Below are 23,277 nucleotides of genomic sequence, written 5' to 3' on the forward strand. Positions count from 1 at the left end.
CTCAGCTCACCCCACGAGTTTTGGGGCTCACTCCCCTGCACACATGGGATTTACCCTCCCCTTCCTCTCAACGTGACAGTTTCCATTTTACATCAGCCCTCGAGGGGCTGACAAACCAGCTGGCTACAAAAGGATGCAGAAATTCTCTCACAAATCTTTTGTCTTTATCCCCCGACACATTTTCTCTCCTCTCATTAATGCAGGCACACAAAGCACAAACACCGTCGTCGCATCCAAAATCTGGGGGAAAATCAGGTTTATTGCTGGCTGGGGCTGGCAGGGGGGACACAGAGATGTTGTTCCAGGCGGGAGAACAAAGATTAACTACTCTTCTCACAGATTTTAAATCCGGGAAGAGTGACCTCATACACCACAGCACCATTGAAACAACAAACCCCACAGAATACAACAAGCTGCTATTGACCCTTGGAATGGGAACGGCTCCATTCAAACGGGGGGTTTGGGAAAGAGCTTCCAGAAAGCGACAGGGAAATTCCACTTTGAATTTCACCACCGGCAAGAGCTTAACTCCATAAATCATTGCACCCATCACTCTTGTGCTCCCCTCAAACAGAGCGCCAGAAGCTTACGGGAAAAGCACAATTTGCAGATTTTTTTGGCAGGGGCTGAAAGGTTTAACTTTGCTATCAGCCTGCTCTCACAATACAGCTCGTGATCTGGGGTTCCTCTGCTCGGGGGAGGTGTGGCAGGAGGGTACCCAGGGGAGAGACCAGTGGGGACCACTGTGGATGCCACGATCTGGAAATCCATCGCTCCGTTTTAGGATCCCGACAAGCCATTGACAGCCGCTGCTGCACCAGACGCTGTGCAAGCAGCCAGGCAATTAATTTCCCCTTTTTCCCCTTTATTTCTGTCTGTACAAACCCATCCTTTGTTCTGCCTGCCGAGCGCAGCCGGTGCCGGGCTCCCACGCTCTAAAGTCACCGAGCGCTTCCCAGCTCCCGTCCGCTCCCTGCCCGAAGAGGTAAAAATCAGTAACATACCATCAGGTGGTAAATCTCCTTGCTTGGGAGATGGAGAGCTCTGCACAGTGCTGCCCTCGATTTCCTTCCTCTCTGAAGCCGTTTTGCTGGGCTCCAGCTCGGCGCCTTTGCCTTTGGGAGCATCGAGCCCCGGCGCTCCATCACCGCCGTTCCTCTTGTCCCTCTTGCCCGTCACCTCCTGCCGCTCTTTGTCGTGGCTGCCGAGCTCGGGGATCTGCTCCAGCTTGCTGTGGAACACGCTCGGGCTGCCCAGCTCTTTCTTGAGCGAGTTGCTGCCGTTGCACTCCTCTCTCTTCTTGGCGGCCGGTTCCTCCCGCGCCGGGCCCGGTGCTGGCGCGGGGCTCGGTGGGGCGGTGGGGCCGAGCTCCACCTGCTCCTCCGCCACCGTCAGCGACCTCTTCATGGGCGAGCTCGGCGTGGGGCTGCGGCTCTGCCTCAGGCTGCTGTTAGGAGAGAGCAGCCCAGTGGCCACGTCTTCTCTAAGCACCGGCTCAGGGTATTTATCGGCCAGGTTAAGGGTTAGGGGCACCGACAAGTGAGAGCACTCTGACATCGCACGCCTCATCGCCTTCCTCTGGTGGGCAGCCCTGGCCAGCAAACTGCCCTCAGAGCCCAGCTGCTCCTCCATCTCCTCCTCCACCTCGGGGCTCTCGCTCAGCTCGCTGCTTTTGGACTCGTCCTGGGCCAGCTCCACGGTGGTGGTCGGAGGGACCCCTTTGGCTGCGGGAGCCGGTGAAGAAAGCCCACTCTGCCCGTAGCTCTGCCCGTAGCTCTGCCCGTAGCTGTCCTTAGCCACCCCCAGGACACAATAACCGGGGGCTCCATCTTTCTTCACGGCCGCTTCTTTACACCCCGAGTCGTCCGGCAGGATAGGCTGGAAATTGGGGTTCCAGACGCTGATTTCCTGCTCCTTCATGTATTTGCCGGGCTCGCTCTCCGGCACGGATAGCTGGGGCAGCTTTGGCTCCGGCTGGCACTTGGTCTCCATCCCAGCCCTACCCACGGCTTTCTCTTGGTCGGTGATGGCTTCATTTCTACCCAGCCCGGGACCGGCTTTTTCAGCTCCTGCCTGTCCCACGCGGAAATCGGTGGCTTTAGGGTTCCCCAAGTTGCCTTCCGCAGGAGGAAAGGTTTCCGAAATCAAGGACCAGCTCTCAAGGTGACCTGCAGCCGCCTGGTATTTCTTGCCTGGCACCTCAATTTCTCTTTTGTCCTTCTGAGCTATTTTTAGCTCTTTGTCTAGTTTTCCCTCAAAGAAGCAGAGCTTATCCTCATCCGTGAAACCGGCGCTCTTAACGAGCCCGTCCTTCATCGGTCCCCCCGCGTTCACGCTCAAGCCGATCTCATGAAGCTTCCCCTCGGTCCTCTGCCACTCGAATTCGGTTTTGCCGAAGTCCTTCGGGGACTCCATGCGGTGGAAGGCGGCCGGGAAGCTCTCGGGGCTCTTGCCCTTGCCCAGCGGGCTGTACTCGGGTGGTTGGTTGGAGAGGGACATCGCGGCGGCTCCGTGGCTCCGCTGCAGCGCCGTGCTCGCTGCCGTGACGACACGGCGTGCCCCCGGTATTCGTGACAAACCCCGTCCTCCCCACCCCCTGCGCCGTCGCCTTCACTTACTGCAGGCAGCCGCTAGCTCGGAAGAAACCGGCAGGTTGCATCCTTTCCTGGAGAATCCTCAGGAATCCACTCGGGGAAGGCGAGCGCCCGGCCCTGCGCTGAGGCTGCCGTGGGTTTATCGGCTCAGGGGAAGGTTTTTCTGTCAGCAGCTTTTGGGTCCTGACACGTTTGGGGGAATTTTGGCTCCTCCTTTTGCTCTGCCAAGCTCTGCCGTGATCGATGCTTTTATCGGTATCAATTCCTGCTGATGAGCCGCTCCAAGAACACGCAGCACCCAAGGTCAGCGATTCCCCCACAAACAAAACCAAAGCACGGCCCCCCCAGCCCAGCCCAGCCCCAACAGCACGGTGCAGAATGAGCCTTTCAGCACAAGGGCTTTGTTTTCTCTGAATTTTAATATATTCTTCTGGAGTCAACAGTGATCACAAGTCCTGCTGTAATGAGGATTTCACAATTCACAAACCGGATCGCTCCCGTAAGCAAGAGGACAAAGCTGAAAAGGATGGGATGGGATGTGTCTGGAAAGGTCCCAGAGTCTCAAATACAGCAAGATTCATTTTAATTGTATTTTTTTACACATGAACACATCTTACAATATTTTTAGCTGGTTTAAAGATGCCATATATCTGTGTTCTGAAACGCCTGCCTCTTTGGGTCCACAGAATCTGCCAGACAAGCCAGACATGTGCCCCAGTTGTCAAAAATACAACAAAAATACACTGCTTGCTGTCCTGGCTGCAGGTGGATTTTTTTCTGTCACCCTTCATCCACACCAGCACTGCACACTTTGTGTTGACCCATCCCAACCCAGCCTCAACACCTCTGATGTGCCCTCCTCAGCCTCAGCTCCTTCAGCTGGGAGTCATTTGGCCACCATTCCCCTGGTTAAACTGGGCTGCAGGTTGCTCAGAGGCTGCATTAGCACCAAACTGCAGATTCAGCTTTCATTCTTAAGTGTCTGGTGCAGCTTAATCCTTGACTGAGGCAGATTTTGCTCTCTGATCCAGGGTCACAGCACATGAAGCATCCCAGATACTGCCACGCTCCACTCTGGAGAAAATGTCCTTAGAGCTCATGGAAAAGGCCTCCCCTGCTCGAGTTGAACTGAAAGAAATGTATTTTTATACCCAGAGCCTGCAAGTTCCACTACGCCCCCTGAATTGAACCTGCTGTGAGAAATGCTACAATCCACACATTTATCTGCTTGTATTTAAGCTTGGGATTTAAGGCACTGCTATATTTAAAAACAATGACTAAGGAACTGTAAGTTATATGAATCTTTCCTGACAGCCTTTAATTAACCAGAATAGTTCCACCCACAACCTTCACTTCTCAAAGAGCCTCAACAATTTTTCTCTGCTTTAAAATATTCCGAGGTGTCTTGCTGTGGGAAACGGGCTCTCAGCTCACGGCTCGTGCTCTCCCTCCTCCCTGATGTAGGACTCATGTTTGCAAGCACTTGCTCACTCTGAAAGTACTGACTGTGCTCCCCAATCTGGCAGGCCCCGAGTTCCTCTAATCCTGTGTAATTACTGTTATTCCTCCATTTCTCATTCAATCCAAACTAAGATTTTTTTACAGGAAATCTCAATCCACCAGAGATCCCTTAAAGCACTTCACCAGGAGTGAGGGCAGCCCTGTAAAGCTCTCTGAAACCACCTAGGAGCTTTTTATTTGATTTTTTTTTTTCTTTTTAAAGCAAATATCTACTATTTCTAACAGAGGAGAAAACCCTCTCTGATTTCAGGGCTGGTACTTCAGAGCCTGGCATCGTGGAAGGGATTTGCATCACAGGGAAGAAAAGCCTGACTCCATGTCAGTGCACAGCCAGTAACAGCCTCCACTGCTGCCTTATTAAAAAATATTTTCACTGCTGACTTATTAAATAATATTTTCTAATGCAGGAAATGAACCAGAGTCAATACCTGGGATGCTCAGAAGCGGGAGAATGCTTAGCTATGAAAAATCTCCAAAGTCAGCCAGTATTTAATCTCTCAGGACATGAATGGAGGTAATGCAGAGTTCATATGCTGAGAGCTTCCCAACAGCTTCCTCCTGCTGCTCCCAGAGCCCTGCCCAGCTCCAGTGCCCTGGCCTCTATCTTCTACCCACTCCATTTCTTCTAATTTCCATTTATGAATATTCTGTCTCTGAAGCTGTGCCACGGTGGTTGTGCAAGGCCAGGAATGGCCACTCGCTGTGACCAGCAGCTCTCCCACCAGAGCTTTGCTCCCTCTTGTTCCTTCAGATTCCCATAAACCTTAAATTCTCTGAAGAATTAAAAGGCAAACTGGTCAGTGAAGATGAGCCAGAAAGGGTGGAAGGATGTTCAGAATAAAGAATTGGGAAGATTTTGAAGGTAACTCAAGTAAGGGAAGGTCTCACTGGAGCAGAGCTGGGTTGGAAGGGAGAGTCAGATACCCTCAAATAAGCCCCACCACTGCTTTTACCCTCAGTTCAACAAGGAGGAACATTTCATACTCCTCAAGTACCAAATCTGAGGTTTCCCTCTCCTCTGGGCTCCCCACCACCTTTCATGTCAGGCAGGAGCAGTGACACCACTACAAGATGCACGTGGGGCTTCTCCCACTGCCCGAGGGTCCCCACTCCCCCCCAGAGGTGAGAGAGCTCGAGGAGGAAGGCTCTGTTTTGCCTGTTCAGGAGGAGGAAGGCTCTGTTTAGCCTGTTCAGGAGGAGGAAGGCTCTATTTTGCCTGCTCACACCCTTTTATCCTCGTTAAACCCTGTCCTCGTTTGCAGGTGGAGCTGACAGGACCTGCCTGCCCGGGATGCTGAGCACACCCAGCACAGTCTCAGTCCCAGCACCAACCTCTGCAGCCACTCAGACCTACTGGGATGCTCCCACTGATGCCTTTCCCAGGGCAGCCATCCCAAAGGATGCCTGAGCCCTCCCTGGGCTGCTCCAGGTGGAGCTGGGCTGTGCCAGGCCCTGGAGCAGGCGGAGATCACTACATCCCACGTCAGCTCTGGTACCCAATCTGCAGCCTCCCAGCTCAGCAGATGAATCAGCCTAGTGCTTCTATTTTTGCTTCACTCCCAAAGCTATTACTTATCCCTGCTAATGCTCTGGGTTTTTTTTTTTTTTGCTTTAATCTAACACAATCGTTTCTGTGCAGCCTCTTGCACTGGTTTCTAAGGCAACATCACTCTCCAGGATGATGAGCTCCTCCTTGCCAGCATGCTTGGTGTGGTCTCTAATTAAGAGTTATTACCAAGAACAGCAATCAGAGCCAGCAGAGCCACGAGGACACGCTCTGTGTGCCCAGAACCTGGGGTTTGCACACCCCTGCCCTGTGTGCTCACACACACACATGGGTTGTGGAGCCAGCCTGCTCAACTCACGCTTCACTTCTTCCCACAGGCTGCAAGAAACCAGGCTGAAGGATAAAACTGGAATATTCAGGATTCTGACCACCAGAACCTTGCACTAGAAGCTTAACATTGCAAAGGTGTGGAGTTGTACAAACCTTAAACACAGCCTCATGTTTTATAGGATGGGTCATTTACAGATCAAATCCTGCTTTAGAATTTACATCAGAAATCAGAGATCAGCCAAAACCAGAAATCAAACACACTCAGAGTGTTTCCAACTCAGTATTTGCTTATAGTGGGGGTATTTCATAGTGGAAACCGAGTAGAGGCAACACAAAGTTCACCAAACGATGCACAAGCCACAGTCTGGCAACATCAGCCAGGGAAAGAGGTTTGGAATTCAGATTTCCCAGAAAGTTACACAGCATCACTAAGGAAATGTGGTCAGCAGCCTCAGCCTGGCAGACTCTGCAGCCAGAAGTGGATTTGTTTCGCTCCCAGCTTTTCTTGAAAATCTGAGAGCCAAGGATGAGCAGGAATATAAAATAAAGGCAGGAGATGAGCCTCAGGAAGGCTGGCCAAGGACCAGCTGCAAGGGAGAGCTGGGCAGGGCTGCATCCAGCTGGAGAGGAAGCAGAGCTGGCACAGCAGGGTGGGAAACCAGCTGGGGAACAGCAGGGGCATCTGCATGGCATCAGCTGCTTTGGGCAACCCCAGAAGAACACAGAGCTGTGGGGTAGGGCAGGACAGGGAGGGCGGATCTAGATGGGATACTGGGCAGGAATTCCTGGTTGGGAGGGTGGGGAGGGTGCCCAGAGCAGCTGTGGCACCCCTGCATCCCTGGCAGTGCCCAAGGCCAGGCTGGACAGGGCTTGGAGCAGCCTGGGACAGTGGGAGGTGTCCCTGCCACGGCACTGGATGAAGTTTGAGGTTCCTTTCAACCCAAACCATTCAGGGATTCTGTGATCCTGTTGGATCAGAGACCCCTGAGCACTCAGCACTGCAGAGCTGCACCTCTGGAAAAACATCCTGTAAGCTCAGCTCAGCTCAGCTCAGCTCAGCTCAGCTCAGCTCAGCTCAGTTTTTAGCCAGGGACAGAAGCAACACCTCCACAAAACCTTCTGTTCAAGCTGAACCAAACTCACACCAGGGCCACGGGCAGGGGAGCAGCCCAGGGCCAAGGTCCCCTCTCCAACCCGTGTGACACTCACAGAGAACTGCCTGGTGACACCAGCTCCCTCACACACCCCCTGGGATAACTAACAGCTCTTTAATTAATGAACAGCCTGCAATAAGATGACACTGAGCATTTCAAAAGCATTATTAGAGCAGCTCTGTTATTACCAGCCCCTGCACCACAACTGCATTAGTGCTGATGATCTCAGGATGACTGGCTGCACTTACACATCCTTCAGCCCCTGCCCTGATTAACACAACGTTAATCAGCTGATGAGTTCCTGTCAGACAAACCCAATTACAGTTTGGGGTCCCACAGGAGGACTGCAAACATGATATGCCTGAGAGGTTACTGGGCAAATGCTAGACCCACTTAAAATAATGGAAACCAGGCAGGAAAAGAAAATACTTAGGGCAAGAGCTTCACTGTGGCTGCAAAAGCAAAGCAAATCCTGTCATTAGACAGGGATGGGCATTTCTTGCTTTTAAAAGGATTTGATTTGCACACAAACTGTTGAGAAATCTGCCCAGCATCCCACAGGGTGACTGTGGCAATGGGCAGCAGGACAGCCTGGCACGGGCTGGGGACAGGAGGCAGCCACAGGGATGGGGATGGATGGCAGGGAAAGAGGGCTCCAGGCACGAGATGAGCACTCCAGCCCCCATTTGGGGCAGGAATTCAGGAATTCAGGAATTCAGGAGCAGACTGTCTGCACCACAGGGTGGTTGTGCAATGAGCACTCAGCTGTGGAGCTGGCCCTGGGCTGAACAGCTTATGCAAATCAAAATCCATAAGAGGATACAGCCCCCAAACATTGAAACAAATTAATTTCTTTTTTTTTTTTTAAATTGAATATTCTTCAAGGACACATTGAAAAAAAAAATCTTCTGTAAGTCTCCCTTTGAAATAGAGGAACAGAGAGAAGGGGGATGTCAGCAGCAGATCAGAATCCAACAGCCCAACCCAGGCCCAGTGAAAACTTTCCATCATTCCCCCCTTAACCATTCCCCAGCACCTCCTTGGAAGTACAAAATTTAGGACCCTGATTGTCATCTCTGATTCCCAAATTGAGTTTTAATTCACACAAGAGGCAAGACAAAGGTTCAGTCACATTGTAAAAGCTGATAATGCCTGTTGTGTTTCTGTTATCAGCTCAGCTGCCTCCTGACATTAAAGGGTATACAATAATTTTCTAGGAGGCTCTGGGGCAGTTTTTCTAATGGCAACGACAACAATGAGAAGCTGAAATAAACCTAAAAGAGGGATAAGGGATTAAATTTAAGAACTGCACAATCAGCCTTATGGCCAATGTTCCCTAAGCTGCACAGTCAAAAATAGAAAAAAAAAATAAAATTACAGAAGTGTGCAAGGCCTAATTTCCAGGAGATGGATCCAACTTCCCTCAGAGAGAGGATCTGCAGCATCACAGTTGCCATGGCTCCCGAGGGAGCTGTACCACAACGCTGGCACCTATTTTAGCAGCACAGACAGGAGCTGATGTTTTTAGAGAAGCATCCTGTTATCCTGGAACACACAGTGTAGGACATGAGGAGCCTGGCTAAGGAGATTTCATCACTGAAATTCAGCAGGAGGTTCTCCAAAATGCCTTAATCTGGGAGCAAATCACTGCCTGCCCACCAGGGGAAAGAAACAAGAAAGATGGAAAAGGACTTGGGCAAGGGATGGAGGGACAGGACACAGGGAATGGCTCCCACTGCCACAGGGCAGGGATGGATGGGAGATTGGGAATTGGGAATTCCTGGCTGGGATGGAATTCCCAGAGCAGCTGTGGCTGCCCCTGGATCCCTGGCAGTGCCCAAGGCCAGGCTGAACACTTGGAGCAACCTGGGACAGTGGGAGGTGTCCCCACCATGGCAGGGGTGGCACTGGGTGTTCCTTAAGGTCCCTCCCAACCCAAACCATTCCAGGATCCTGTGAGGATATCAGGTGTGGAGCAGGAGCCTCCCAGTCCTGCCTGACAGCCACAGGTGAGGTGTTGGCCAAGGTGTGGCAGCAGCTGAAGATACAATCCCCCTGAGCATCCCATTGTTGCACAACATGAGCATAAACAGGCATGTGGAGGGGACACACAGTCCATGGGATGTGGGGATCCAGAGCTTCCCTCTGGCTGCCCTGGGACCCTGGCAGGGGTCAGGAACCCCCCTGGACAGAGCCCCCAGAGACACTGGCTGTGATCTCTGTCCATGGAAAAGAGTTTTCAATCTTACAGGATGAATTACCAGCTCTGAGGGTTTGATATCAGTAATAATTAAGTGTGGCACGGGTGCAAAAGTAAAATTTTAGGATTCTAGATTAGGGGCTCAAAGGGGACAAGATGGAGGAAATTGGGTGTGCCTTGTCCTTTTTCTCCTTCTTCATGCCCTCCATGTTTCACTGTGGTGTTGGCATTTTTCTGTTGGTTCAGGCTGGGGACACACTGTCCAACGTAGGTGACAGATATTGGCACGTTATTGTAAATCCAGCACAGGTAGTTTGTGGTATTTAATGTTTGTACCATCCCACTGAGGGCAGAGCCCCACACGCTGCCCTGCAGGACAGAGCTGCGGCAGGGCAGCAGAACATGTTAGAGATAAACAGAATAAACAACCTTGAAACCAGCACAGATTAATTATGATTTCTTCTTTGGCAGCGGGGCTGACAGACAGAGACTCTCTACAATCTCAGAATCATCAATACCCACAGATTCTGACAATGGGACACCTGGACTCCCACAGAGATCCCCTGGCTCCCTGCAGCCCTGCCCTGGAAAAGGTCACAAAGGTGTGGATGTGGCACTGGGGAATGTGGGTCAGTGGTGGCCCTGGCAGTGCTGGGGTTCAAGGTTGGGCTTCTCCAACCTGAACAATTCCTGATCTCTGCCAGTGGACCAGCACACTCACCTGGCCAGGGATCTCAGCACCTTCCCCTGCCCTGACTGCTGGGCTCAGCTGGGTGCCACTGAGGTGTGAGTTCCCTCTCCAGGCACCTCCACAGCACTTGTGCCAAGTGGGGGACCCAGCCAGGCCCTGGGGGTGTTTCCAGCTGTGCAACAGCTGCTCCATGAAGGGCCAGCAGGATGGAAACAGAGACCAGAGCCTCACTCATGTATCTGCAGTTGTGCCAGGGGCTGCCCAGGGAGATTTGGAGTGCCCATCCCTGGAGGTGTCCCAGGAACAGCTGGAGGTGGCACTCAGAGCCCTGGGCTGGGGACAAGGTGGGCACGGGGCACAGGACTACAACCTTAATGATCCTGAGATTCTGGGAGGGCAAAGCCCCTTCAGCTGCTGTGGGAACACGGCACCAAGAGTTCCAAAACACTCAGCCCTGGAACCATGGGACCCACAAGGATCACTGATCCAACTCCTGCTCTGCACAGACACCCCAAAATCCCAGCCTGGGCATCCCTGAGAGTGCTGTCCAAATGCTCCTGGAGCTCTGGCAGCCTTGGGAATGTGCCCATCCCCTGGGGAGCCTGGGCAGGACCCAGCACCCTCTGGGGGAATTCAGAGCTGGGCATTCTGAGCTCCTCCTAAAAACCCCATCCAACCAACAGTTGACTCTACAAAGTGTTGAAAGGAGGAAAGCAATGGAAGGTTATCAAAGCCCTGAGTAAACTGACATCAGGACAACGTCCAGGTGCAAAGTTTGTGCCAATTTACTCACAGGCTGCAGTGCTACTCTGAGCCAGGACTCTTGCAACCTGTGCAAGATATTCAGGAGGAGCTTTTCCTTCAAAAACTCCTGGCAGACAATGGAAAGGCTTGGAAGAAATGCTGGTTGTGTAAAAGATGCTGCCTCCAGATTTCCCTTTGTTTTGTTGCATCATGCACCAAAGAGCATCACTTCTGCAGGCACAAGTTCATGCAGAGAACACCACTTCCACTAAAATAGAACTACTTCAGGTTATGCAACACTCATTAAAATTACAAAACCTCTCAAAAACCTGAGCAGCATGTTAAGGCACTCTGGAGCTCGGGGTCTGGTGAGTTAGTGGCTGCATCATGCAAACTGGCAGCAAGAAACTCCACAGGAACAGCAACAAACTTCCATGCCTGATGACAAGGCAAAAATGGAGAGCACCTGAGGGCAGGGATAAACTTCCCAGCCCATCTTGGCAGAGCAGGGTTCACAGAGATGCCAACTCTTTCTGAGGAAGCTTTAGAATGAGCACAAGTACAAGAATATTTGTAATTTCATCTCTAGCCATATTTCAGAATTTCTAAGAACTGGATTCAGTTCTGTGGGATGAATTCCAGCTCATTTCCTATGAGCACAGGGTCCTTGTTTCCTGGAGAACAGCCAGGGTGCCCAGCCCTGGATGCTGACCAGCCCATGCAAAGTCTCCTAAGAGGGATAAAGTCCCAACATTTCCATCAGTCCCACCATTGTTTTGTTAGAGCTGCTTTGGAAAAGGCTTTGATTCTAGAAGGAAACACATTTTGTGGATGAAGAGGCTCAAGGAGGCTTAAGCCAAACCAACTGCAGGAGGAGAAGGGGATGCAGTTGGTGTGAGGTGGGATAAAGCCAAACCCTGCAAACAGCAGGGACCCAGAACATTCCCTGCCCCTGGCATCCTCCATCCCTGAGCAGGGTCAGGGGACACTTCACAGCACAGCTCACGGCCACTGGCACCCCAACACTCCCCAGCACCCCTCACCTCAATCCCAACGGGGCAGAGCTGTGGCACTCACAGCCAGCTGCCAGCCCCCGATTTTGGGAATGAGCACTGTGAGCCAGGCAAGCAGCCCCAGCAGCCCCTGGCAGCAGGCAGCACCCCTCATGCCACGCTGGGATGCCACTGGGGCTCATGCCAGGGCAGGACACGCAGCAGGGCCTGGCACACACACACACCTCTGTCCGGCCGCCGGGGCACGGCTCTGGCCGCCAGGGCTGGCACCAGGGCTGGCCCCCCTCGGGCCTTGGTGGGTCTCATGTAGCCCTTGAGCTGCTCTGCTGCCTTCACTCTCTCTTTCTTTGCCTCCTTCACTGCTTTCTGTTCATGTTCTTCTTGTGTCTCTTTAGCTGAGGCTCGAGATTCCTTTTCTTTGGCTGTGTCTTGAGATTCTTCTTTAGTTATTTCTTGAGATTCCTTTTGTTTAGTTGTATCTTGAGATTCTTTTTCTTTAGTTATTTCTTGAGATTCCTTTTGCTTAGCTGTGTCCTGAGACTCCTTTTCTTTAGTTACTTCTTGAGATTCCTTTTGTTTAGTTGTGTCCTGAGATTCCTTTTCTTTGGTTATTTCTTGAGATTGCTTTTCTTTATCTGTGTCCTGAGACTCCTTTTCTTTAGTTACTTCTTGAGATTCGCTCTCTTTGGTTATGTCTTGAGATTTCTTTTCTCTAGTTGTCTCGTGAGTTTCTTTATTTGTGTCCTGAGACTCCTTTTCTTTGGTTTTGGCTGGAGGTTTATCCACCTCAGACTTTGACACCGGAGCGTCTGTCAGGAGAACCTCCCCAGCACGAGGAGCATCACCCTTCAGGAGAGCAGGGCCCTCCTCTGCAGGCTGACAGGAACCTTTTTTGTTCTCTTTGAGCTGTTTTTGGGTAGTTTGGGCAGCTGTCCCAGCAGCCTCAGTGCCCTGGTGTTGGGGTGAGTTCTGCTCACTCCTCATGTCCCCAGCCCCTGTGCTGCCAGGTGTCCCTGCAGGGGCTGGGGACCCCCCTGTGCTGCCAGGTGTCCCTGCAGGGGCTGGGGACCCCCCTGTGCCCTCCTCTGCACAGGACACGGTGGCCCCTGGTCCCCCTGTCCCCTCAGCAGCTCCAGAGGCTGCTCTGTGTTTTGGATCTGCTGCCTCCTGAGGAAGCTCTGAGGGAGCCTTGGCAGTGTTGTGCTTTTTATCGGTGGGTTTGATTTCTTTATCATTCACCTTTGCCACAGGACAAAGGTGACTTTTGTCCTCGGGCTGGCCACCCTGGGAACCAGCCTCTCTGCTCTTCTCATCTTTTTGGGAAACCTCTTTTCCAGGTTCTTTGGGCTGCTCACGAGATTTTTGGGTCTGAATCTCCTTCTTAGCACCAGGTCCAAGTTCTTTGCTGCTTTTCTCTGCCACTGCTTCCAGAGGAGGAGGAGGATGAGGAGGAAGGCCCCCAGTCCCTGCACCCTGCTCTCCCTGCTTTGGGAGGCCACAGGGAGCATCACCCCCATCACCAGGGCCACTTGCTGGGGTCTGAGACATGGATTTGAAGTCACTTCCTTTATTATTCCAAAGTTTTTGAGGGCCAGTGGGAAAGTTTTTAATGTTTCTGTTTTCATCTACGAGATCTGTGTCTTCCACCCCACCTTCCAGCCCAGATCCTACAGCAGGCTGTGCTTCACTCCTGTCTGGTTCTGCCTCTAGAGGAACAGGCTGCCTGGAGGCATTTTTAGCCTTTTTACTGCTTCCATCATAGCCCCTCTTTTTAGATCTCTCAGTGACTGGGGCCAGGCTGGGATCTGACACTGCTGGATGCTCTGGAATAGGATTTTTATTCCTGCTGCAAGGACTGACACCTCCTGCCTCAGGTTTGTCCCTGATCTCCAGGCCAGCAGGAGGGAACACCCCTGCTCCTGCTTTATGCTCCTGCTGTGGGTCAGGCTCCCCCTTTTTGTGTTTCTCTTCACCACCTGCGTGTGCCTTCCGTGGCTCCAGAGGCAAAGCAGGAGCCTGTACCTTGGCAGGATCAGGCAGGTGACCCAGCAGCACCTCTGGACTCCTGGAATTCTCTTTGCCCTTCTCAGACTGGGTTTGTTGAACATGTCCCACTGCAGAGATGTCACCTGGCTGCAGCTCAGGACTGTGCTCAGCCCTTTTGCCTTTCCCATCTCTGCTTTTACCCTTGGGCTTGTCCATGCCCAGTTCCCTGGTGGGACTGTGCATCCCCACCCTGTGCTCTGGGAGAGGCTGGGATTTATCTGCTTCCTTCCCTTTATTCACAGGCCAAGTTTCCTTAGTGTCCAAGTTTCCTTTCTTTATTTCTGGCTCTGAAGTCTCTGTTTTTTGGCCTGAAAGATTTGGCTGCTCAGAGAAGCTCCCAGTGCCACCCTGGATTTTGGGCTTCCCCAGCTCCTCCTCCAGCCTGTCTCTTTGCAAACCAGAGCCCTTCTCCTTAGCCAAGCTCATTTCCTTCCTGCCTCCAGCCACCTGCTCCTGCCTGGCTTCCCCCCCAGCCCCCAGGACAGCTGCCTGCCCAGAGGGGCTTTTCTCAGGCTGTTTCCTTCTCCCATCACTGCTCCTCTTCCTGGGTTTCTCTTCCAGCACCAGCACATCCGAGCTGAGCCCAGCACCTCCAGCTTCCCTGCCTTTCCCAGCCAAACCCACCTGCTCTGAGGGGCTGATGGTGGCAGCCAGAGGAGCAGCAGGAGTTTTGGCTCCCTCTCTGCTCTTCTCCAGCAGCAAAGCTTGGTCTAAACCTCCCAAACCAGCTGTTTCACCATTCCCAACATTTTCTTTTGGTTTCTCCGCTCCCAGCTCAATTGGCCTTTGCATTTTAGCTGCATTTTCCTGCAAGCCCCCAGCAGGGACACAGCCCTGCTCTCTGCCCTTATCACTGCCCTCCTTCACCTTATCAGCTGCCTCAGGAAAACTCCCTGAGTCCACCTTATTCTCAAGGAAAGGCTGCTGGAAAAAGCTCCTTTCCCCTTTTTTGCTCCTTCCATCGCTGCCTCTTTTTTTGGGCTTGTCTGCAGGACAGGCCTGTGCAGCACTGCCTGGTGGGTGTCCTCTGGCAGGAACACCCTGGCCATTTTCAGGACAAATTGTTTCCTTTCCAGCCTCATCTGTCCTCCCTCCTTCAGTGAATTTGCCTCCATCCTCCTCGAGCATCATCTGCTCCCAGCAGCTTTTCATTCTTTTGCCTTTCCCTTCGCTGCGCTTTTTTTTAGGCCTGTCCATCCCGTGTGTCAGACTGGGATCTTTCCCAGCCTGCTGCTCAGGAGCTGTGACTCCTTTCCCTTGGTTTGGGTCTGGGGGATCTGCTGCCACCCCCCTGCCCTCTGCCTGGCCAGGGCTGGGATGTTTGGGAGCACCCTGGGCTCCTCTGCCCTGCCCAGCTGGAACTTGCCCAGCTTTTGGTGAGACTGGAACAGGAGCTCCAGGAGCTGTTGGGCTCCTCAGTCCTCCCTCTGACCCTCTCTGACTTTCTCCAGCTGCCTTTGGCTCTGTAGGGAGCTTTTCCTCCATGGCTGCAGCCTCCAGGTGAGGCTGTTTGAGGGATTCCCTTTCAAGCCCTTTGCTTTTTTCCCAGCTTTTCTTGGCTGCTGTTTCCAGGGAAGGCTGATGGACGGAGTCACCGGGTGCTTCCTGCCCTGGAGATGGGGTTTGGGGCTCCTTGTTTTTATGGCAAAGGGGCAATTCCAAAGGGCTGGTCTGTAAGGGAGCTTCTGCTTTGCTCAGATTGACCTTCAGCTCGGCACCTTTTGACTCTTTGTCATCCCTCTTCTCGTTTTTATTGGGGAAATCTCTCTCTGTGGCCTTGGTGGGTCCCTTGGCTGCAGCAGATTCCTCCAGCTCAGTCTTGCCCATGTGCTCTGAGGGAACCTCTTTGCTTTTGCCCTTAGATCCCAGCAGCATGCAGCTGTCACCTCTCCCTCCCTCTGTTTCCATCTCCTCCCTGGGCCTGGCATCCAGCACACCGGATTTTGGGCCCTGCTGTCCTGGGGCTGGCACTGGGAAGGAGTTTTGCTCCTCCAGGATACGACCCCCAGTTGTTATTTTAGCATCCTGTGGCACATCCAGGGCTCTGCTTCCTGAGGGTGTTCTGGGACACGTGTCTGGGTTCTGCCACTCCACCCCAAAGGGAGCGCTCCTGGCACCTCTGGAGGTTCCCTTCTCATCCCAGAACTCCATCCCTCGTGGCAGCTGGTTTCTCCTTTGCTTTGGTTTCTTTTTCTTTTTCTTCACCATGGCACCTTCCAAATCCCAGTTTTCCTGGGGGGGATCTCTGCAGCTCTCCAGAGGCTCCGTGGGGACATTGGTGGCCTTTTTGTGAGGAACCCTAAAGCGAGGGGATGCTCCAGCACCACAGCCAAGCTCCACTGTGGAACAGGGGTCTGCTCTGGGCTCAGGACTCTTCTGCTGTGGGAGACCTACGGGATGCTCCTCTGGCACATCTGTGAGAGGCACTGGGGCAGGCTTTGCTCTGCCAAACCCACGGTCCCTGGATTTGGGAGCTTGCCTGACTTGTGCAGTGGGAAGACCTGGAATACAGGAAGCCTGCTCAAACATCAAGGCCACTATTTGCTCGATAAAAGAAATAATAAATATATTCTCTGTGTGGCTGCAGCCCTCTCAAACAGGCCCTACAGGCAGATGTGCAGGATTTCCCAGCACTGGAACCACACCAGAGCCACCTCAGGAGGGCTGGGGTAGGTATTTACCCCAACACCTGTGTGATCTACCCCAGATCCATCCACCAGTGCTGTTTAAACACAAGTCTGACACAGGCTCTTGCCCCACCAAAAAGCACCAGTTCTTGCAAGGACATGCCATTGCTTTTAAAAAATGCATTAAGGATCCATTTTGTCTCAGCAAGACAAGATCAGAGAGAGCCTTTTTATATCTCTAGCTGGCATCCTTCCAGAGTGGGAAAACAGAAGTTTAGTGGGAAGATGGGAAGAGAGATGGGGGCAAGAGAGCCAAGTTTCCCCAGCACCAAGGGAGGAAGCAGGGGGAGGCAGAGCCTCTGTCCCAGGGTCACCTGCTGTGTCCCTGGGGATCCCTCAGGGCATGAGGAGAGCAGCAGTTGTTTCTCACTCAGCCCTGGCCCACAAATCCTCCTCCACACCAAGTGTGAGCAGCACCAGCCCCTCTGGAGGCTGGGTCAGTGGAGCAGGAGAAAAATCACATCTTCCTTTGGCAATTGCACAGCTCAGCTGGGAAGGAGATCCTCCCTGGGAATGTCCTGGTGAGATTTAACAGTCCTTTGCAACACCAAAATAAAAGCCAGTGCTGATGGCAGAGAGATGAGAGCTCTGCAATCCTCCAGCACAGCTGTGAGCCAGTCCCAGTGATAAAGCACTCAGAGCACTCGGATTTGGGTTTTAGTTTGAATGTGGAGGGAAAAGAGCCTTGGAGAGGGCAGGGATCCGAGGGGAAGGGTGAGCCCAGCACCAGGAGCACTGAGAGCCACACAAAGACATTTCTGCTTGCCCAGGTGGCCCCACAGCCAGGAGCAGAAGATGAAGAGTTCCCAAAGTTTCCATGAGGAAATGGAAGTACATTTTATATTATGATTTCTATCCTACCTGTGGGCTCCTGCAGGGTTTTCACCTCCTGAGGTTCTGCATGTTGGACGTGGTTGTGCTCAGCCTCCTCCTTCTGTGTCTCACCATCCTCAGCAGGAGCAGATTTTTCTGGAAGGTCTCTATTTTCTAGTGCTCCTTTTGCTTCAGCTGGAACATGAAAGACAGGAAAAGAAAGCTTCAGGTCTCAGGAGTACAGGCAGCCTGCAGCTAGACCCCAGCCCTTGCAAAGGGGTTAATTTTGTGTTCAACAGGAATGAGGTTTATGAGACGTGGTTGGTTCATCCCCTCACTATCCCATTCCAGCAGCACTTTTATATTTGGCACGTGCCAAGGTGGGGGTAGAACACAAAGCAGGGGCTGTTTCAGGGCTTTTAAGCACAGGGTGAGGGTTTGTTTGGGTTTCTTCCTCTTTGTAATCAGCCCAATTCAGACTATCCCAGCTTCCCACTGGGAATTCAAATCCAGAATGAACTCCATTATCAGCCTGGAGTCCCTGGCTAATGCTGATCATCTTGTATTCATCTATACCTTACAATACATCCATACAGCCACCACAACATTCCTTACTCTGCATAATTACAGCCAGTTTTAATTTGTAAGGCATAATTACAAGGGAGAGCAGTTCTCTCTGTAATTAATTTTATTTAAATTTTAAAACAGAAAGGAAAACTATGACAGGCACTGGTACAACTGCTGTGCACGAGGAAGGGAAGGACGAGTCCTGTGAATGTGTCCCGTGCCAGCAGCCACTGAAATCCTGTTTGGGATCACAGTTTGGAGCCTGGCCCTGGCTGGGGGCAGCAGGCAGTGCCTGTGTGGGGCAGAGCTGTGCCCTGGCTGCATTTCCCACCTGCTGCCTCCAGCTGCTGGTTGGTTTTCCCAGGAATTTCCTCCTGCCGGGGGCTCGGGGGAGGTTTCCCGTCCTTCATCTTCTCTGAGTGATCCACACAAACTTCTGGGACTTTGGATTCCGCCTCCAACTTCGCTGTTGCTTCTGCAAATGGAATGCAAAGAGTAAAAATTCCTGGTTTTAAATATAGATCAGATTAAATTAGATAAAATTCACTCCCTCACCTAATTTGTTACCTTCTGCAAGGAACTGAAAGGTTTCCTCACTTTCAAAACCTGATTTTTAGGGTCTTTCTACCTTCCTGCATTGTCTTGCACTTCCTCTTTTATTCACTCACCCGGGCCTCTCAGTCTCTGCACTCCAGTGTGGTTTTTTTTTGTTAAAACTTCTCTCTTGAAATTTATCCTCATCATTAAACTGAAGAGTATTAGAAGATAAGAAAAAATATCTCACTCCAATCCCATTCACAACCAATCCATATATGCTGTCTCTGCCCAGGACTATTTGTTGCATTTTAGTAATATAAATATAAAATAAACACAATTTTGGAGAGCAGTTTTCTCTCCAGAGGGATGTTGTCCCTGGAGAAATCCACACAGCACAGCAAACCTGCACATGGAAAACCCAACACACCCTTCCCAGCATTCAACACCTACAGTCATCCAAAGGAAAGCTCCCAAAATTATCAACTAAGCCTTTTAATCTCTTCAGAAATTGTTTTCAAGAACCTCTGTTTGTCAGCTCTGTGTCCTACAGGTTTGGGAGATTTCAGGGAGAGCTGAGGGTGGTGGTGCCACAGAGCAGGGATGAGCCAGCACCTCTCCATGGCTGTTCTTAGACCACTCAGCCCTGCTGAATGCCCAATGAAAATTTAAAAATCATTACAACCCTCTAGTTTTATGTTTTGTCACTGAAGAATCCCCGTGATGCATTTTCTGTGATGCTGAGAGCAGAGCTGAGCTCTCCTCAAGGTGCTTCACCCAAAGCCAATCAATGCTGGGCTCTGCGACCCCAGAGGCCTTTTCCAACCTGAATTACCTGTGATGGGATTCTGGGATTCTGGGATTTGGGCACACTCACCTGCAGGAGGCTTGTCCTGCTGAATGGCAGCCTCAGATGTCGGCAGCTCCCCAGACACAGCAATCCTGGGGGCAGCTACGGGGCCAGGCTGAGCTTCCACTGCCACGCTCCCACCATCCACAGCAGGGCCAGGCTTGGCTGGAGCTGCAGGAGCAAACCCAGAATCCAGGCCATGGTGGTGGTTGACTTCTGCTGCTGGGCCAAACTCAGATCCCATAACATCCTGAGCTTTGTTATCTGCTGCTGGAGCAAATCCCAAATCCAAGGTATGGTGAGGTTCCACATCTGCTGCCGGGGCAAATCCCAAATCCACGGCCTGGTGGGATTCCACATCTGCTGCAGGGGCAAACCCCAAATCCATGGCATGGTGGGATTCCACACCTGCTGCTGGAGCAAACCCCAAATCCATGTTCTGGTGGGATTCCACACCTGCTGCTGGAGCAAACCCCAAATCCACGGCCTGGTGGGACTCCACACCTGCTGCTGGGGAAAATCCAAAATCCATGGCTTGGTGGGACTCCATACCTGCTGCTGGGGCAAATCCCAAATCCATGTTCTGGTGGGACTCCACACCTGCTGCTGGAGCAAACCCCAAATCCACCCCATGGTAGGATCCAGCATCTGCTGCCGGGGCGAAGCCGAGCTCTGTCCCCGGGGTGGACACGTCATTGACCCCTTTGGCAGGGCTGGCTTCAGGTGCAGGGGAAAAGCCCCCATCTGTGGCCTGGAAAGGGTTGGCTGCTGCTGCAGAGCTCTGGGGAGGTTTGGTGTCTCCAGCAGGGACAGCCCCAGCCTTCTCTGCGGGAAGGGACGCGGCGTCGGTGGCAGGAACGGAGGCTGCACCTGGCAGAACACAGACACACAGGTCAGGGAAAACCCCATGGCAGCTCCTGACCTGCTGCTTTGTGGCTGGGCAACACTCAGGGTTCACCCCCTGCATCTCCTCCTGGCTTTCAGCACCACCTCCTCCCCCTGCCAGCAGCTCACCCCAGTTGCTCCAGTCCTTATCCACTGCTGGATGCATCCAGAGGCTCTCACACTGCAGCCCTGGATGCAGTGGGGATCCCATCTGCTCCAGCCCTGGGAGCAGCAGCTGGGATGGATTGCTTCTGTTCCAAAGCTCCCTGATGCCACGCAGCTGGCAGGGGGCCAGAGCTGCTGGCTCCTCTGCCAGGAGCACATTCCAGCAGAGCCCAGCCAGGAACCACAGCCAGCAGCTCCCGCAGAGCCCCAGCGTGGCTGGAGCTGGAAGGCACCTTCAAGATGTCCCAGCTCCATCCCACTCTCTTCTCCTGGCAGGGACACCTCCCACCATGCCAGGCTGCTCCATCCTGGGGCACTTCCAGCAGCCACAGCTCCCTGGAAAAGCTGTTTTTCCCTCTGCTGCAGGATACAGAAAATGTGGAATCACCTGTGTGAACCCAGCAGGTTTTCCAAGAGCAGGAAAAGTCCTGGCACACGCCAAAGCCACACACTTCATTCTAAACATGGTTTGTGCTGGTGGTGGGATTTGGGTGGTGCTGGCACTCCCGACACAGAATCCTCCCACTAATCCCAAATTCCCTCTATTCCTTCGAATTGGCCTCGTTCATTTTTCACACAGTATCTCCTAACACTGAGCTGGTAGCTCCAAACCAACATTTGTCACTTCACAGCACAATCAAACCTCTGCATTTAAGCTCCTATTTGCCTAAAATCCCCTTGAAGGAGGTTGTTCAGTCAGTTTTTGTTTAATGTTTCAGCTCTCCAGAGGCAAGCTTTTCCAAATGATCAGTGCCAGAAGCACTGGATCTCTCTTCTGCAGCTCCTCATCTCGACAGCCCCAAGCTCTGCCCACCCTCCGTGTCCTGCAGCTCAGTGCCCTGAACATCTCCCATCTATTGCTGATGACCAAAAACCAACATTTCTACTGATTTTTTGACTCACATCTAAAAATATCCTCCCCAACCAGTGGAAAATGTATGAAATCTAAATTAGATACTTAAAATGAAGTCAGAAAGAAATAGAATAATCAAAAAAGTCCCTTGTAAAATGGTCCTTAAGGATGCATTTAGATAAAACAAATATTTTAGTGAACCAAACAAAAAGGATCCATCATGCACCAGCCCTCATTTGGGTTTCACTTTGTTGTGGGTTTTTAAAGTGATATCATAATATTCTCCAAAGGAAAACTTAAAGATTGTGATTTTGCACATGAGTAAGACTGTAAATAAATAGATATTAAAAGCAGTATGGATGATGCCTGGAGAATTACAGAAATGAGTGGGATAAAGTATTAGGAAACTGGACAACAACTGGCACTCTGAGTCTGTGTATAAATACATTAAAAATGTGGTTCTTTTAAAGAGAATCTTTTAAAAGGACAGGTTAAAGGTCCTTGTGAATAGATCTGGCACCTGGGGCCATGGGTAAGTGGAGGCCTTGGCAGTGCTGGGGAAGGATTGGACCTGGTGACCTCAGAGGGCTTTTCCCCCTAAACCATTCCCTTATTCTGTGCTGCAACCACAGCCTTGGGATTTTCCTGGAGCTAAAATGCGGAGACAGCAGAGAACCACAGAATCAGCTCCTGGTCTGGGACACAACTGAGCAGGTTTGCTGCATCCCCCTCAGGTGTGCCCACACCTGCAGGCACAGCAGATCTGTTCACACCTCGTGTGTTTCCCTCAGGAGAGGCAATTCCGTGTTCTCCCACCCCCTGCCCCACGCTCCAGGCTGCAGGAATTCACCTGGAGCTGCAGCCTTTGGTCCATCCGTGGCTGCAGCCTCTCCTGGGAGTGCTGAGGCTGCAGCAGGAACGTTTCCAGGGGCTGCTGCTGCCGTGGGGCTCTCGGGCAGGCTCGTCCTGATGGCTTCTGTGGCTGCGGGGGGCACTGGGAACAGAAGCAGCTGGAATCAGCACCTGGAAAGGCCTCGGATCATGGAGTTGCTGGGATGTGGGGGACACCCCCAGGTGCTGCCTCAGCCACCCAGGGAAGGGAATCCCCCTCAGCTCAGAGGAAATCAGCTTGGATTGCCCACTCTCAGGAAAATAATTTGTGCAGCACCCAGGAAAGCTCTTGGATCCCAGGAGAAGTGGCAGAGCTGGGGAGTGCTGTGCTGCAAACCCTCCCAGTCCTACCCCCAGCTCCAGAAACACTTCCTACCCATCACCAGGGTGAAACTGTTGTCAGCTTCTTCACTGAAATAAAGATCCCATTGTGGGTCAAATTTTGTAATACACACAAATTCCCAGTGGGATAATGTCCCAGTGGAGCTTCAAAGATTTATCTCTGACCAGAATTTAAAGGTAATTGTAAAATCCCAGGAAGGTTTGGGTGGGAAGGGACCTTAAAGCTCACCCAATCCCACTCCTGCCTTGGGCAGGGACACCTCCCACTGTCCCAGGCTGCTCCCAGCCCTGCCCAGCCTGGCCTTGGGCACTGCCAGGGATCCAGGGACAGCCACAGCTGCTCTGGGCACTCTGTGCCAGGGCTTTTAACTTCTTAACTGGTTTTTACCTGGTGGCTCAACAAAGAAAGAGGTATCTGGTCCCTTCATGTCCTGCTGAGCTCCCATCCAGTATTCTTCAGGGGCTGTGGGAAACAAACACACTGAGTCCAGCCCTGACCCACAGGGCCTTGACTTTCCCAGGGGAAGGTCCTGACTCTGCTGGGTTTGGAGTTCATCCTCTGGGAATTTCAATTCCCTCTACAAGAGGCACCAGAACCTCCTGTTCTTCCAGGATTATTGGGAGTCAGAGCTCCCATCAGACAAGAGCTACACCCAGCACTGGCCCCAGGAGCCAAAAGAGGAGTTTCTTTCCTCAGCTCTCCTGGGAAAGTGGTGCTGGGTAGCCCAGCCTAAGCAGGAGGGTTGGAAAGGTTCTAATCTCAACCATCCTCCTAATGTCGAATCCCAGAATGGTTTGGGCTGGAAGGGACCTTAAAGCTCATCTCATGGGCAGGGACACCTTCCACTGTCCCAGGCTGCTCCAAGCCTCATCCAACCCGGCCTTGGACA

At 52.2% G+C, this 23,277-nt stretch overlaps 1 protein-coding gene across 12 annotated transcripts in view; it reads right to left on the reverse strand.

Annotated features, from left to right (window-relative positions):
• MAP4 (microtubule associated protein 4) overlaps positions 1–23,277 on the reverse strand; it is a 143,575-nt gene that overhangs the window by 33,496 nt on the left and 86,802 nt on the right. For 8 of the 12 annotated variants that reach the window (XM_030266886.4, XM_030266883.4, XM_030266887.4 and 5 more), the window contains 6 exons: positions 22,776–22,850; positions 22,005–22,148; positions 19,279–20,121; positions 18,199–18,342; positions 17,349–17,495; positions 11,979–16,301 (listed from right to left, as the gene is read on the reverse strand). In XM_030266886.4, coding sequence (XP_030122746.4) covers positions 11,979–16,301; positions 17,349–17,495; positions 18,199–18,342; positions 19,279–20,121; positions 22,005–22,148; positions 22,776–22,850 — 5,676 coding nt within the window. Of the gene's footprint in view, positions 1–1,004; positions 2,917–11,978; positions 16,302–17,348; positions 17,496–18,198; positions 18,343–19,278; positions 20,122–22,004; positions 22,149–22,775; positions 22,851–23,277 lie in introns of those variants that run through there. The other 4 variants (XM_072925210.1, XM_030266889.4, XM_030266888.4 and 1 more) reach the window with 2 other exon arrangements.

This window comes from Taeniopygia guttata, chromosome 2, assembly GCF_048771995.1.
Source record: "Taeniopygia guttata chromosome 2, bTaeGut7.mat, whole genome shotgun sequence".
Classification (NCBI taxonomy): Eukaryota; Metazoa; Chordata; class Aves; order Passeriformes; family Estrildidae; genus Taeniopygia; species Taeniopygia guttata.